Source organism: Cetorhinus maximus, chromosome 7 (genome assembly GCF_964194155.1).
Source record: "Cetorhinus maximus chromosome 7, sCetMax3.hap1.1, whole genome shotgun sequence".
Taxonomy (NCBI): Eukaryota; Metazoa; Chordata; class Chondrichthyes; order Lamniformes; family Cetorhinidae; genus Cetorhinus; species Cetorhinus maximus.
In genome coordinates, this window is record NC_135885.1 from 84,830,185 (window position 1) to 84,847,176 (window position 16,992).

The window sequence follows — 16,992 nt, forward strand, 5'->3', positions numbered from 1 at the left end:
CTGTTTTAAAATTAGGGGCCACCCTTATAGGACAGAGATGAGGAGAATTATTTTCTCTCAGAGGGTTGTGCAACTTTGGAACTCTCTGCCACCTAAGACGGTGGAGGTGGGGTCACTGAATATTTTTAAGACAAAGGTAGATAGATTCTTGTTAGGCAAGGGAATCAAAGATTATTGGGGGTAGATGGGATTGTGGAACTCAAAACATAAACAGATCAGCCCATGATCTTATCAAATGGTGGAACAGGCTCAAGGGGCCGAATAGCCTACTTCTGTTCCTATTTCATATGTTCATACATATGTTCATAAGGCAGTTCACCAACATCTTCTCAAGGACAATTAGGGATGGGCAATAAATGCTGGCCTAGCCAGTGATGTCCACATCCCATGAACAAATGAAAAAAAAATCTCATCATCATGAAAATGATCAATGCCTGTTTTGAACTTTAGTTAAACAAAATGTTTTCTTGAGTATTGCTGAAAAAAGAGACATGCTGTCGAGCTTTTCTATCTGCACTCATCAGGACAGATGCAAGAATGCCAATTTCAACGGAAACAATTTATACTGCATGAGAAAAGGAGTGCTGATTGGTTGGAGTATGTTAAGGATTACACTAACACCCAATTTCAGGTTATCAGTTGTGTTCACAATGTAGTTCATTTATGCTTGCTAGAAGTTACATATATTTATCTGCAAGGACCTGTCTTCTGCGGGCGAAAAGCCTATGTCCAGACATTACACAGTTTTGAATGAACAAAAGCATGGGGGACAATAGCTCCCAGATGTATTCACCATGGCAATGTCTCGCCCAATCAGAGCTGACTTGCCAACCAATCAGCACTCTCTTCTCATGCAATGTAAATTGTTATTCCCTTTACAATTGGTATTCTTGCAAATGTCTTGATGAGTGCAAGATGAAAAGTTTTGTCAGCATGTCTCTTTTTACAGCAATACTCAAGTTCTGTAGGACCAAGCAAAAAATGTTTTCAGTTAAGCTTTTTAGAAAGACATTGCCACTTTAAATATGAGGGACTTATCAAATTTATTCCTGGCTCTTTATCCTCCCATAACTTTCTTCCCATTTTTTTCTGAAGACAGTGACTCTTTGAAATCAGCTGCCCTCTAGTTGCTCTCCCAACTGATCTTTCTTCCATATAAACCTGGATAGTGAGGGTGGTGGGTATATGAACTGGTAAACAATTGTTGTCTCAGATACTGCCAGACCAGTTGAGGACAACAGGTTTAGGTCAGATTGGGAATCAAACCCTTGACTAGCCTGGTCTGTATGATTCAGTTCTACACTGTGCAGTGCGTTTACCAGATCCATACAGTTGGAGTTTGGGTGGTACAGATGATTTTTGTTTTACTTGCCAATGTTCAAGCTTAACTTGTGAAGTTAACTCAATATGTTTGTACTCACACTTCACACTTAGCTTGGAGAGCAAATCCTCACTTTGACTGCTCTGCTGCTTGACACCGAGTATACACTGTATTTTGATGGGAGGTGTCTGTGACACTTCATGAAAAGAATAATGTGTCATTCTGTCTGTTAAAAAATTTGTAAGTGTGCTGCAGGACCAGAAAACAATGGCAGGTCAGCTGATATCCTTGTATTAAATGGTGCAACGATGAACCTTCTGGTTTAGTGGAGAGAATAGCTGAGCATTTTGTGCACACCATCAGTGATGTTTTACCTTACAAAGGGTAAAGGAGGAAAAACAAATTCTAGTTCTGGTTTTTAGCAGTGATTGTGGTACGGTATCAAACCTTCATGTGGGCCTACACTTGACTAGTGCTGATCATATTAGAATTATGATTTATCTTATTGGCCAATCCAAGGCTACAGTCAATCTAATGCTGGTTCCAGATATTAAAAGGGCTAAATTTACAAAAATGCCTGAAGATCGGGCAAAAATTGACTGCCTATCCAATAGCGTTGGCTGATCAAGTGTTGAGGGTAAATGGGCCCTATTCAAAGCCAGTCTCAAAGAGAGTGAAGCCATTTATATCCCAATGTTTAAAAGAAGGTCCCTAGTAAAACAAAAACCTTATGGTTAATGAGGAATGTACAATTGAAACAGAAACCATTGTACACACTTAAGGCATTTGACTTATGGGAGAACGGGGACCATATCCCAGGCAATTAAAGAAGATGCAAACTGCCATTGGATTAACCAATATTTCTCTGGAAAGGAAAATGATATGCCATTGTAAAATCTTTTTCAGTTAAGTCAGAAGACCATTAAGAATCATATAGAACCATTAAAGGATAGCACAGGACAGATTCAACCAGATGCTCAAGTTCTAGCAGAGCTGTTAGATGGCTATTTTGTATCAGTCTGTACTCCTGTAGATTATGCTTCTGTTCCAGATGGGGGGATGTTCTGCATTGAACAGCACTATTAATATTAAATTAGATGGTAATATCAGCTTGGATCAATTAGGAAAGCGCAAAATTGATAGGGCTCCAGTATTGAATGGCCGCAATTTCCCTTGTAGTAGACCACCCAGGACAATCAACTTGTAATGTCGGGAATCACAAGGTACCAAAAGAACCAACATGTTGCCTGCACCAAGAGAACTGTGCACTGTAATCACATGAGGATTACCTGTGTCTACAGAACTGTGCACTGTAATCACTGGACAACCACCCACACCTATAGAACTGCACACTGTAATCACTGGACAGCCATCCACACCTATAGAACTATACACTGTAATCACTGAACAACCACCCACACTTATAGAACTGTACACTGTTATCACTGGTCAACCACCCACTCCTATAGAACTGCACACTGTAATCACTGGACAGCCACCCACACCTATAGAACTATACACTGTAATCACTGAACAACCACCCACACCTACAGAACTGTACACTGTAATCACTGGGGAACCACCCACTCCTATAGAACTGCACACTGTTATCACTGGTCAACCACCCACAAATATAATACTGCACACTGTAATCATTGGACAACCACCCACTCCTATAGAACTGCACACTGTAATCACTGGAGAGCTACCCACACCTACAGAAAGGAGATACATATGAGCATATGAAATAAGAGCAGAAGTAGGCCATTCGGCCCCTCGAGCCTGCTCCGCCTTTCAATAAGATCATGGCTGATCTGCTTGTGTTTTGAATTATATTCCCTTGCCTAGCAAGAATCTACCTCCACTTTAAAAATATTCAATGACCCTGCCTCCACTGCTTTCTGAGGCAGGGAGTTCCAAAGTCACACAACCCCCTGAGAGAAAAAAACTTCTCCTCATCTCTATCTTATGAGGGTGATCCCTAATTTTAAAACAGTGCCCCTAGTTCTGAACCCACCCATAAGAGGAAACACCCTTTCCACATCCACCTTGTCAAGATTGTTCAGGATCTTATATACTTCAATCAAGACACCTTCACTCTAAACTCCAGTGGAAACAAGCCCAGCCTGTGCAACCTATCCACATTCCATGTATCAATCTAGTAAACATCCTCTGAACCATCTCCAACATATTTACATCCTTCCTTAAATGAGACCAAAACTGCACACAGTATTTGAGATGTGGTCTCACCAATGCCCTGTATAACTGAAGCATAATATCCTTACTTTTATGTTCAATTCCTCTTGGAATAAAGAACTGCACACTGTAATCACTGGAGAACTACATGCAGGCATGGAATTACATACAACAATCAAAATGTTGATTTTGCAGGTTCATTCCCAACTTTTTTATGTTAGGGATAGCAAGTAATTTAATGTTCAAAACCATGCAAAGTACTTATTACTACTGTGAAATGCATCTATTGTTGGTAAAAAATATCAAGAGTATGGTTGTTTGGTAGTACAGAACTTAAGTATTGCTTTAAAAAGATTTTTTTTGTTGAACGCCCCTACCAATCAGAGTCCACTTGCCAACTAATGAGCACTCCCTTCTCATTCGTAATAATTATGTTGTTTCCCCGGCACTGGTTTTTTATGCGAATTGTCCTTATGAGTGCAAAACAAAAAGCTTTGACAAAAAACGCCTCTTCTTCAGCAATATTCAAAAGAGTATATTTAAAGAAGCATCATATAAACCCAAGTGACACTTTTTTCTAGTGTACTGAATTATGAGTAAATCAAACACCTTGGCCAGAGTTAATGTATAGCCATGTTTCTCAACAGTAGATGATTAAGAAAGTGGAACCTCCAAAACACATAGTTCAATTATCCTCCCACCTCGATTATCCATGAGAATCTTTGTGTAACAATGAAATTAAATAATGTTCCCTTTGTTGTGTGAGTTTATCTCTATTCTTCAGTTACTGTTATATTAAACGCCCAATGGTGTATTAACTTCCTGTTTAACTTTGAGATGGGCTTCAAACCTCATATTGTGATGACCATAAAGACCACCAATACCACTTGCATCACTGCTTTCACCCCTACTTCACAACAATACCAATGAAATGCTTATCATCGTCTTTTAGCATAAAATTACAAGATAAAGATAGATTAAGTGAATAGGCAAAACTGTGGCAAATTGATTTCACTATAGGCAAATGTGAGGTCATCCACTCTGGACCTAAAAAGGATAAAACAGGGTGCTTTCTAAATGGTGAACAGCTAGAAACAGTGAAGGTCCAAAGAGATATGGAGGTGCAGGTACAGGTCATTAAAATGTCATGAGTAGGTATTGAAAATAATGAAAAAGGTTACTGGAATGTTGGCCTTTTTATCTAGAGGGCTAGAACATAAGGGGACAGAAATCATGCCTCAGTTATAAAAAGCCCTGGTCAGGCCACACCTGGAGTATTGCGAGCAGTTCCGCACACCACACCTTTGGCAGGATATATTGGCCTTGAAGGGTCTGCAGTATAAATATATCAGAATGATACCTGACCTCCAAGGATTAAATTAGAGAGAGAGATTACAGAAACTAGGGTTAAATTTCAGAGGATTCAGAATGTGAAAGGATGATCTGATCAAAATTTTAAAGATACTTTGGGGAACAGAGAGGGTAGGTTGGAAGAAACTATTTCTGATTCTTGGGGAATCTAAGACTAGGGGGCATTGTCAAAAAATTAGAGCCAGACCCTCCAAGAGCGAAAGTAGGAAACACTTACTTGTACAAAATATGGTAGAAGTTTGGGACTCTCTTCTGCAAATGGCAATTGATACTTGACCAACTGTTAATTTAAAAACTGAGACTGATAGGCAAGGAGTTTTCCTATGGCGGGCGGGCTGGGGGGAGTGGGCGCTGAGCCGATCGCTGCCCGCCATTAGCTCCACGCTGCCATTTTACATGGGCGGGCCTACCTATGCGGCGGGGGAGGAGGGAGAGTCGGGGCCAGTGCTCTTTCGTGCATGCACGCAAAGATTGAATGGATATGAAAGTAATTAAAGAATTGGTTTGAAAATTTATTTAAACATGTCCTCTCATGTGGCTGTGTCACATGAGTGGGGACATGTTTTTATATTTATGAAAATTAATTAATTTATTTAATAAAAGCTTCAGGAAACCTCATCCCACTCATGGATGAGGTTTCCTGAAAAATGCGAAGGCCACTTAGGCTTTCCGCCTGCCCGCCAACCTTAAGGTTGGATGGGCAGCGTTCTCAAGTGGCTCAATTGATTTCTTAATGGCTTTTATAGGCTGTTTACATTTTGGAGGGTCCACAGCCGACTCTGGCGCGCGCCCGCCGAACGAAATATCACGATGGCATGCGATGACGTCGGGACGCACGCCCGACATCATCGTGCGTCATTTTATGCGTCGGCGTGTTGGGCCCAGCCCCACATGCCAGCTGGAAAATTCTGCCCACAGACTTTTGTTTGCTAAAGGATGGCAAATGTGGGTATATGGAGTTAGTTCACAGATCAGCAATAATTTCATTGAATGGTGGAACAGGCTCGAATGGGCTAACTGTCTACTCCTGTAACTCTGCTCCAGACTTCATTACTCCACTTGCTGGCCTCCTGAGTTCACAGAATCACAAAATAATATAGCACAGGAGACAACGATTCAACCCATCAAGTCTGCTGGAGCTCTTTTGAAGAAGAATCCAGTTAGTCCCTCTTCCCTGCTCTTTCCCCATAGCCCTGTAGTTTTTTTCTCCTTCAGGTACTTAGCTAATTCCCTTTAGGAAACCACTCTGATTTTGTGTTTACACTTTAGAAAGGATATGCTGTCCTTGGAGACATTGCAGCATAAATTTACAGTGCATTCCAAATCCTAACCACTTGTTGCATAAAAAATGCTTTTCCTCAGGTCACCTTTTGCCAGTCATCTTAAATCTGTCCCCTCCGGTTATTAGCCCTTCAGTGTTAGAAATAATTCCCCTATTTTTATTCTATCCAAACCCTTCATTCCTACATTGCAACAGTGACTACAGTTCTAAACTAAAGGCTTTGGGAGGGCCTGAGGTTGAGAAAAAGGTTGCTTAAATGCAAATTCTTTCTGCTTTCTTTTCTTCATGATTCTAAGCACCTATATCAAATCTCCTCTTAGCTTTCCCCAGTGTTTTTCCAATTTATCCACATAATTGTAATCCCTCACCCTGAAAACCATTCCAGTAAATCTCTTTTGTACCTTCTTCAAAGCCGCTGAGTCCTTCCTAACGTATGGTGCCCAGAATTGGACTCAATAGCTGGGGCTGCACTGGTGTGATACATGCTTACAAACTGCAAGTTATCCAAAGCTTGACTGCACATAGTTTATCCTGCAATAACTTACAGCGGGAGACACCCCAAGATATTTCTGGACTAATGTACTTAATCCCACTAACATTTCAACAGCACAGTAGAGATACTTTTAAATTGATTATGTTTAAATTAAAAGTTCTTTAAAGGTCTTAGTTTGTATCACAATAAAAATGTGCTTGAATCATGTTTTAAGTTCCAAGTTTTGTAAGTTCCAAGTAATGGCTTTTAACTTTTAATAACATCGGTAATTATTATATCAATAGTTTGTCGGCAGAATAGATTTGGCATTGTAAATCGACGATGCACTGAACATTACATCATTAACGCACGATAAAGGTCAGTGCTAATTTTTCTGGCGGGAGATGTGTTTAACTCACAAGAAAAATATATGTGAACAACATGCCTTCCCCAGTCAGCCGGTATGGCAAACCTGCTGATTGAGTAGCAGTAGGTTAACTGTAATACGCAATTGATATGAGAAATTTGCCGAAAATGGTGCTAGATTAAGAAAAATAGGGGGAATCAAGAAACTAATGCTTGTCTTGTGGCTGCAGTCAGACATTTGAAAAAGGCTAACACGTACCTGTCGGTGTTGGGCCAGAGGATACTGCACCCCTGAAGACTGTTGGTTTTGTTGCATCTTCTGCAGCAGCATCTTTTGTTGCAGCACAATTGGCATGCTCTGTGCCCGCTGCAATGCCTGATTTTGGAGGTGACCCGTTGGTGGTGGCTGCTGCTGCTGCATTGGTGCTGAAGGCTGCTGTTGCTGAGTGTAATGCAAGACAGAAGGTTTGCTCTGGGAACCCAATATTGAAGAGATCTGACCTGACTCTGGATCAAAATGAGACAAGGGCTTAGTATTATTGTAAGAAAGTTGGTCTGGTGATGCAGAATTGGTATTCATCATGCTGCGATTTATATTATGAGCCTGCTGCTGCTGCTGCTGGTGAATTATCATATCCATGTGGCTAGTCTGTGCTGCAGTTGGGGTCTTGTAGAGGCAGTTATTCATGTTTTTGGCCTGACTGCTGTTGGTTGATACCCCAGTAAGCAGAGAATTTTGGGGGCTGAAGGGTTGTTGGTGGAGGGAGGGACTGGGTATTTTCTCCTGGCCAAAATTTCCTGATGAAGGACCCGACTGTGGAGCAGGTGGCCAGCTAGATGACTGATTTTGCTGTTGGTGCTGGAGCATAGCGTGCTGTTGCCGGTTGTCTGCAATCTTTTTCAGCTGCTGTGCATGAGACATGTCGTGCCAATTGGACAGGGCTCTGTTTGTTGCAGAAGGTAAAGACTGCTGTGGCTGGTTTTGACTTTGAGGTGCTGATGAGATGGGTGAAGGAGTGGACATAGTTGCATTTGTCATGGAATATGGCGGCCCAGCGGAAGGAGGCCGCATTTGGGGCGACCCTACTGGTGCCTGGGTAAAACCAGGTGAGTATTCAGTTTTCACTGTTGGATTTTCCAACTGTGAGTGTGGCTTCGGTGTACCGCTCTGGTTTTGTTGGCCAAGATCCATGTTGAATGATTCTTCATTCCTAATGCTGGGGTTTAACATGTTGTCCAGATCAATATCACTCAGTGGAGGAACACCTGAGATATTTGTTAACTCATCAAATAAATCTTGCAAATCTGGATCAAGCAGCTGCATTCCTAGATCATCTTTGGGTTCGAATAACATACTGCTGCTGGAGATTTGGTTGTTTAAATTCTCAGTGCATGAAACACTCTCCACTGGCTCCTGTTTCATCTCCTTGTTGAGTGGCAAGTTGAACCCAGAACTGACATCACCACCATTAGCCTGAGTGCTTCCTATCAAGCCACTGTCTTTTCCTGAAGTTGCAGGTCCCATTGTGACCGAAACCTGCATGTTTTGGCCTTGTCCATTACTGAGTTGATGCCCACTTTGGCCTATTGCAAGACCACCTTCATCCACTCGTATTCTCTTAATATCCATTTGGAAAGGCCCATCTGAGATACCATTTTGTCTTTCGTTGCTGACAGGTGAACCATTTCCTTCCAGCTTTCTCTTTATAGAACCCTGTAACTAAAAGAAAGAAAATGTATTAACTTCATTTGTTAGTAACAGTTCACATCATTTATCCCTCCCTAAAAAAAATCGGATGCTACGAATAGATTACTTAATGCTTAAACATTAAGACCTCTAAAATCCAGGTGCTACAATTTGGCATGTTACACCGGGATCTTGCCCATTGCAATTTGAAGAGTCAACAGGAGAACCTCTCGCCTGCCCCTCCACCCTTCCCCCTAGTTCTGATGGGCAGCTATGCCACCATGGTTGCATCGCCAATGTCTGCTTGCCTCACGTGGTTGTAAAATCCTGCCCACTATTGAACTTCCCCTTGGTCCCTCTTCAATCCAAACTTATACCAGCTGCTAGTGAGGGGGGTGGCATCTGTACCCATTTAGAGGCTGGTACGTACACACACACACTTGCAGTCTGCTTGGCTACAAAGTGTAATTAAATCACACACACAGGCAGAAAAACACAACCCCCCCATAAACCTACTTTACAATAAGCCAGAAAAATATTATGAAAATGATTATACTCTCATGACATCTGTGCCAGCATCAGCACATCTTGGGCTGGGAAATGCTGCATAGTCCAGTCATTTGTAAGAGAAGGCGGTAAGTTCGGTTGCACATGGGTTAAACATTGAATTGTGCTTCTTTGTAAGAGCACAACTTCACTAGGGCTAAGATTTCTGTTTTGAAATGTTCCAGGCAATTGAGGACCCTTATTTTTATGTTTTCAACATCATACATTTGCAAGACTTTTGATATTTCAGCATTAGTTTCCAATATTTAGTGAAATAACTCTTGCCTTCTAAAGAATGAGCCATTATAGAAATTGGTCGATAAAATCTTTGGACAGCAATCCCAGCAGTTACAGCAGTATCCCTCCAGCATGAACCCGCTGGCACTGATCCCAAGGAAAGTGAGAGGGCACCTGATTTGCATGGGTTCGACAAGTATCTATGCCACTAGGAGTGCATTGCGGGTTCCTGCCCGCTGCCACAAAGTCTGCCGCCTGGCTGCCATCCAGATGGACGGGGATGGGGAGGTGTGAGCCTGACTCTTGCCATCTGGAGAAAAGTTTTCTTCTGCTCCTTTACCAAGGAGGCCAATATTTAACTACCTCCCTCTTCAGGGGGTCCAGACCATTTTCCCTTTTGGCATTCTGGAGGCTGACATAACTCATCTCACCTGCCTTCTAACCTTATAATGTGTCCCAATGAGGGATGTGCAAACTCACAGCACACAGTAAATACTCTACACTTACAAGGCTGATTGGGAAAGAACTCCCAGCATAGGCAGGAATCAAGCATATTCAGCTGTCCACACATTTCTGGCTGTAATATCGGACTCCTGCAGGAGTTACAGTGAGGCTTTTGGAATGGTCAGGTAACTGAACCTCATTTGTTTCTAAACAATTGCAATATATGCAACATTCAGATTACAAGTGGGCTCTGGATTATAAAAGCCATGTAGAAAATGTGCTAATCCTTTATCCTTTTTAGCAAGTCTTTTTTTTTGAAACAGTTTATCCAATCTGCCAGGAAATAATACCAACAAGGAAATCACAAACCAGCAAGAATTAGATACACATCATAGAAGCCTCCAAATAATAAAGCAAACATTTCAACAATCAAACAACTTTTTATTCTATGCTTTTTGCAATTATCAGTATCTTGTAGTAACTGGATTTGGGGAAAGAGCTACCTACAGGATTTTAAATTGAATATTTTATTTTTTTTTTATTTCCTGTCAGTCTTTGACTAGTGCCATCCTGGAAGCTTTTGGGTTTAACAATACATACAAAACTAACTTCATTATTGAAACCAAACATTGCACTAGCAAGTTATGTAATATTTAAGCAAATAATTTCAGATTTGCATAAGTGATTGGCAAAGTATTAACAGCAGCTCTCCCATTATAGGTTTTACTGCAGCTACCTCTGCTCTCTCAACCCACCCCCAGAAGAAACAACTCTAATATCTGCTACAATTGGCATTGACTGGACATTTGGAAATATGTGCTGAATGGGAAGAAATCTGAAGTTGGAGCTAGCAAAAGAAAGTTGCAAAACAGTATCATTAATTTGTCATGGTAATTGAGAAACAGTTGATTATAAATGAAAATGAAAACCAAGCCAGCAGGTCTCTTTAATGTAACTATACAATAATATTTTATTTATGTACAAACCACAGCATACAACAGGTTGCACACATGGGCATGCCCTATGGGCAGAATTTTACGACAGCGGGATTTTACGTTCCCGCTGTTGTCAATGGGATTTATAACGGCCCGCCATATTTTACAGCCCCAGCCCCAGCCCCGCCAAAACGGGGCCGTAAAATTCTGCTCATAAAGTGGGGCCAAATATCCATGGCCTTTCCACCACACTCCTATTATAATGTCCAGATTGGGCCTGTGCTGGATTGCGAGCGAACCATGCCACCTATCACAGACACATCTGTCTATAATAACTACTAGGAGTGACCAGCATACCATCTTTGTGAAGTCAAAGTTTCCTTTGTGTACTGTACACTATCAACATGTTAGGTCGTATAGACTAAGGATAGATCTAGCATACAAAATTGGGCATAGAAGAGATGCTGTGGACCATCATCAGCAGCAGAAATGCATACCACCACAATCTGTAACCTCATTGTCCAACATACTGCTTATTTCTCCATCACTATCAAGCCAGAAGATAACAACTCCGTTTCAATGGGGATTGCAGAAGGGAGCAATATCAGAATAGCTTCATCAACCCAGAGAAAGTACAGCACAGGTTACCTGCATGCTAAACACTAGAAGCTATAGGCTATATAAACAAGAGTTAACTAGTCCCACAACCAAGAGATCAAAGCAAAGTACGCTGGCTCTATCACACTGCTCTGCCACACCCAGCTGAGAATGGTGGTGGACAATCAGGCAACTAATTAGAGAAGCAGGCTCCACCAATACCTTAATCACAATGAATCCTCACACTTGACAGCAAGGTACAATGCTTAAGTTTTGCACAGTCTTCAATTTAAAATGTCCAATTCACAATCCAACTCAGCCCACCACCAGGATCCCAGCATCACAGGTGCTAGTGACCAGGAAATTCCAGCAGTATGATATTAAGAAGCAGTAGAGTGCATTAGATGCAGCACAGGCTGTAATATTGAAGACATGTGCACTAGGGAAAACTGCTCCCCTAGCCAGACAAATTGCAGCACTTACAGAGATGAGGGTTTTTATGGTAGTGGGGACGGTCAGTGAACAATGTACAATTCACAACTTCATAGTGATTAGAGGGGGAGTATTGCGATGCTTCATGTTTCTATTTTAGAAACAAAAATTGCTTGGTACCATAATTTAATAAACAACATTGCTGAAGTGTAGATAGTTAATATCATCAGAAGAACTGACTGGGAAGAATAACAAACTAAGAGCTCAAAATATGAAGTTAGAGCTAGCAAAACAGAGGGGGCTTGAATTAACATAGTTAAAGTGATTCAATCATTGGCTTAATAATTGCATCTTCACTCATGTTAATTAAATCCCCTATTTCTTCCAACAAGCTCAAATTTAAATACAATACTCACAAACAAAATGTTCACATTGTAATATGTAATAAAACAGGAGGATATTAAAATTGATCGTCATTCTTTGAAATAGCCTGACTTGTAAATAATAGGTTGGATTTTGGCTACTGAGGTGGGTAGCCGGGGTTGGGATATTACCCAACTCGCTGGACCCGACTCGTCTCATTGAAAAGTGCCTTGATGCGCACAATTTTTACTCAGGGTGAGGGAATGGCAGGATGGAGTCGGGCCTGCAGAGTCGGCAGCCACGAGGGCAAGTGCAAAGGCAGGCTGGTTAGAAGGTCCATCTTGGTTCTCTGTGATTTAGTCCAAGCTGTGTTAGAAGATTTTAGGCCCTTTAGCCTTCACCTCTCAAACTCCCTCTCACCTCCCCCACCACTCCCATGGCCCCTTATATCTTCCATGCCAACTCATGTCCTCCAACCACCCCCAATGGCCCCTTATACTCTCCACACCAACTCAATCCCAACTCTCATGCTGCACAACAATCTCTCTTGGCCCCTCACATTCTCCATGCCAACTCATGCCCCTTCCATACCCATTCACCCACTACGCATACCAATGAGCCATATAATAACAATGGCAAGCATGGAACTGCTGAGAGAAATAAAACACCCATTCACAAATATTCTTTTGGAAAAAAATGCTTTCCTACAACCCTAAAAAAGTGTCAATGAGACAGGCCATTGAAGTATCAATAACAGAGGCTTCAAACACCTCACGCCTCTTAATCTTGTACAAATAAACATTGAGACATTTGGCAAAAAAGACCACAGAAAGGATAAATTATAACCACTTAAAGTTGTCAATCTAGCAAAGTCAACAAGTTACTTCAGTTGTCCAAACGGAACTCCCTGCTGCGCTAATGCTTTTTTGGGTCTGGGATCACAGTCAAGCTTGCTTACTGTACTGTAGGCCCAGTACCATCTGTTCACCACTGCCAGCAAAAGCTTCAGATATCATGTGCAGCATTGTAATTTTTTTCTAAACCTCTCCAGTTTCCTCAGTCCATCATTTTCACCATATATTCAGTTAGCATAATTCTACCCCTAACTCTGTTCAAAATCTATTCACTCTCCACATGTTGTCTAATTTTTGAAACAGTTTGGAACATTTTGTATGTTAAAGATCTCATCATTTTGGCAGAAGATCAGCAGAAACCCCATTTAATTGTTTATCTGTGGTTTACATGGAAGATACAGTGGCTGATCGGGAGAATCCAAGAGGTAAATCCTGGCACCCCTCTTTCAATAAGAATTTCCTCCAATGGAAAATAAGCATGTTAGACTAAAACACTTTTGGAGAATGGAGTATTTTGCAATAGGAATTAAAGTCAAATTGCTAGACTGTACACAGCCACCTAGCTTATGCCAGACAATAATAGTAATGGACAGCATAAGTCTATAAAACTTCAGCATGGATTATTCTAATGCAACAGATGCTTTTATTGAAAATACTTTGATTAGTTAGCTTTGCTGTCGATACATTTGATTTTGTCTTCACTAAAAACGATTTGAAAAGGACACTTGAGGCTTCTGATTGGTACAGAGGGTAAACCAGCAATATAGACCAGGAGAGTTCCAAGTTTGATCGTTAATTAGATAATTTTAGTCAGGGGTTTTTGGGTACCAATTTTAGCCTCAGATACTTTTGGATGCCTTTGGACAAACCACAAGAAATAGGAGTACGGGTAGGCCATTCTGCCCTGAAGTCTTTTTTATCATTCAATAAAATCATGGCTGATTTTCTACCTCAACTCCAACTTCCCACCCAATCCCCTATCCCTTGATTCCCTTAGGTCCAAAAATCTATCTATCTATCTCAGCCTCGAATATACTCAATGATTAAGCATTCCACAGCCAGCTGGGGTAGAAATCCAAAGATTCACAACACTCTATGAGTGAAAAAATTCTCTGTATCTCAGTCTGAAATGGCTGATCCCTCATCCTGAGAATTTTTAAAATCCATTCACAGTATGTGGACGTCGCTGATTAGGCAGCATTTATTGCTCATCCCTAATTGCCCTTGAGGAGGTGGTGGTGAGCTGCCTTCTTGAACCGCTGCAATCCATGTGGAGTAGACACACCCACAGTGCTGTTACGGAGGGACTTTCAGGATTTTGACACAGCGACAGTGAACGAATAGCGATATATTTCCAAGTCAGGATGGTGAGTGGCTTGGAGGGGAACTTCCAGGTGGTGGCGCTCCCATGTGCCTGATGCCTTTGTCCCGCGAGATGGTAGTGCAGCCTAGATCTAAACTCTCCAGTCAGGGGAAACATCTTCTCAGCTCTACACTGGCAAACCCTCTCAGAAGATTTAATGTTTCAATGAGATCACATCTCATTTTTATAAACTTCAGCAAGGACAGACCCATCCTTGTCAATCTCTCCACATGGATCAACCTTCTCATCTCAAGAAACAAACTGGTCAACCTTTGTTGCACTCTGTCTAAGGCAAGTAAATCTTCCTTTGATATGGAGGCCAAAACTGTACACTGCACTCCAGATGTGGTCTCACCAAAGTCTCCTATATAATTGAAGCAAGACTTGTGGTTCAACACCATTGTAATAAAGACTAACATACTGTTTGCTTTCCTAATTGCTTACTGTACCTGCAAGTTAATTTTCTGTGTTTCCCTCTAAACACCAACATTTAATAATTTCTCACCATTTAAAAAATATTGTGTTCTTCTATTCTTTCTGCCAAAGTGAATAACCTCATATTTCCCCACATTATATTCAAGCTGCCATCTTCTTACCTACTCTCTTAACCTCTTTGGCTGCTCCTCACAACTTATTTTCCCACCTAGCTTTTATAATGTCAGCAAACATGGATGCATTAACTTTGTCCCTTCATCAGAATAATTAATATAAATAGCTGAGCACTAATCCTTGTGGCACTTTATTAGCGTCAGCCTACCAACCTGAAAATGATCCATTTATTCCTACTCTGTTTTCTGTCCTTTAGCCAATCCTCTATCCATGCTAATATATTACCCTATTCCAAGATCCCTCGTCTTATACAACAATCTTAAGTGTGCACCTTACTGAATGCCTTTAATATCCCCAACATACTTCCAACCACAGGCTCCCCTTTATCTACACTGCTAATTGCATCCTCAAAAAATTCTAACAATTGATCAAAATATGATTTGCCTTTCCTGCCCGCCTCATTGTATTATGATTGTCTAAGTGCTTGGTTAACACTTCCTTAATAATGAATTCCAGCAATTTCCTGATGACTTGATCTTAGGCTAACTGGTCTTTAGTTCCCGATTTTCTGTCTCTCTGCCTTCTTTCTTGAATGGTGGGGTTACATTTGTTACCTTCAAATCCACTGGAACCGTTTCAGAATTTAGGATATTTTGGAAGATCACAACCAGTGTATCCACTATCTCTGCAACCACCTCTTTTAGAACTCTAGGATGTAGGCCATCAGGTCCAGAAGATTTGTTGGCTTTTAGTTCCATTAATTTCTCCAGTACTTCTTATTTACATATATTAATTTCTTTTAATTCCTCATTCTCATTAGATCCTTGGTTTCCCCACTGTTTTGCATTTTTTGTGTGTTTTCTGCTTTGAAGACAGACACAAGAGCCAGGATTTTCAACTGCCTGTGAGGTCGGAAAGGAGTACGGCTGCGATTTGAAAGTCCCACTGCCTCCGGAACATGATGCAGCTTTCAAAGGGAAGGGGGAGTGGGGAGCAAACGGTGTTCCGCTCACCTCCAATTAATGGCCTATTGAACTTCTTGAGGAGATTGTTAACAGGTCAGGGAATATGTGAAAGATATTTTCAAAGTTGAAGTTGCCAAACCTGAACAGTCTGGTTAGTGCACAGTTGTCATGTTCAAAGTGGGCGGCAGTTAAAGTTTCTCTTATGGAAAAATTTGGAGTATGCACTTTACATTGCATTTAGTTGTTCGGCCACTTTTGTGCTTGGTGAGGTTGCTGGCCCTCTGAGGTGCTGCCTGCTCTCTTCTATAAGACAGTGGCAAACTTCAACAAGCTCCTGCCTCCTGGTTACGTTCAGTGCCCACATCCTACTCAATGGTCAGGCTCAAAAGAATATACACCTGGGCAAGAGTTAGATGGCTAGCAGAGCCTGACAGACCACACTCTACTCTAAGTGATTGCCTTCAAGAGAGGTGACACAACAACAGAGAAACTGGGGCTGGGGGGTGGTGGTGGGGTGGTGTGGGGGGAAAAAATGAGCAGACTGCTCTTCTGCAACAGATAGTCATGAAAATAAATTATTGCACCAGACTAAACATAAGCCGTGGTAGATTTAGGCAGACACACCTGAACAGGCAAAACACAAGCAGCCAGACTTTTGCTTTGTTTTATTAAGGATTTATACAAGATAACCCAGTTTAGTTTGAAAGCTTGTTTGTAATGAATTCACTGCCCAAGGGCAGGCAACAGACTCTACACAGCACAGGAGAGAAAGCAAATACAATATGAGTCAGCATGGTGCAGTCTTCAATGTCTTAGAATTCATGAGTTCAACACTGCTGTCATTTCATAATGATGTTCAATCTTTTGTTTAAAATTTGTGAAGCTAGAAGCTGACTGCACATTGACAGGGAGTAAATTGTACTGACCTGAATATTAAGCATTGCATTACAGTGCTGAGTGTAGTAAACTGGTGCAGACTACAACAGTCTTCTTTCTTTTCCTTCTAGCATTG

The 16,992-nt window shown here is 41.3% G+C and overlaps 1 protein-coding gene across 2 annotated transcripts in view; it reads right to left on the minus strand.

The window, feature by feature from the left end:
- Positions 1 to 16,992, minus strand: part of maml2 (mastermind like transcriptional coactivator 2) — a 416,101-nt gene that overhangs the window by 103,001 nt on the left and 296,108 nt on the right. For both annotated transcript variants that reach the window (XM_078545799.1, XM_078545800.1), the window contains exon 2: positions 7,268 to 8,728. In XM_078545799.1, coding sequence (XP_078401925.1) covers positions 7,268 to 8,728 — 1,461 coding nt within the window. The remainder of the gene's footprint in view (positions 1 to 7,267; positions 8,729 to 16,992) is intronic.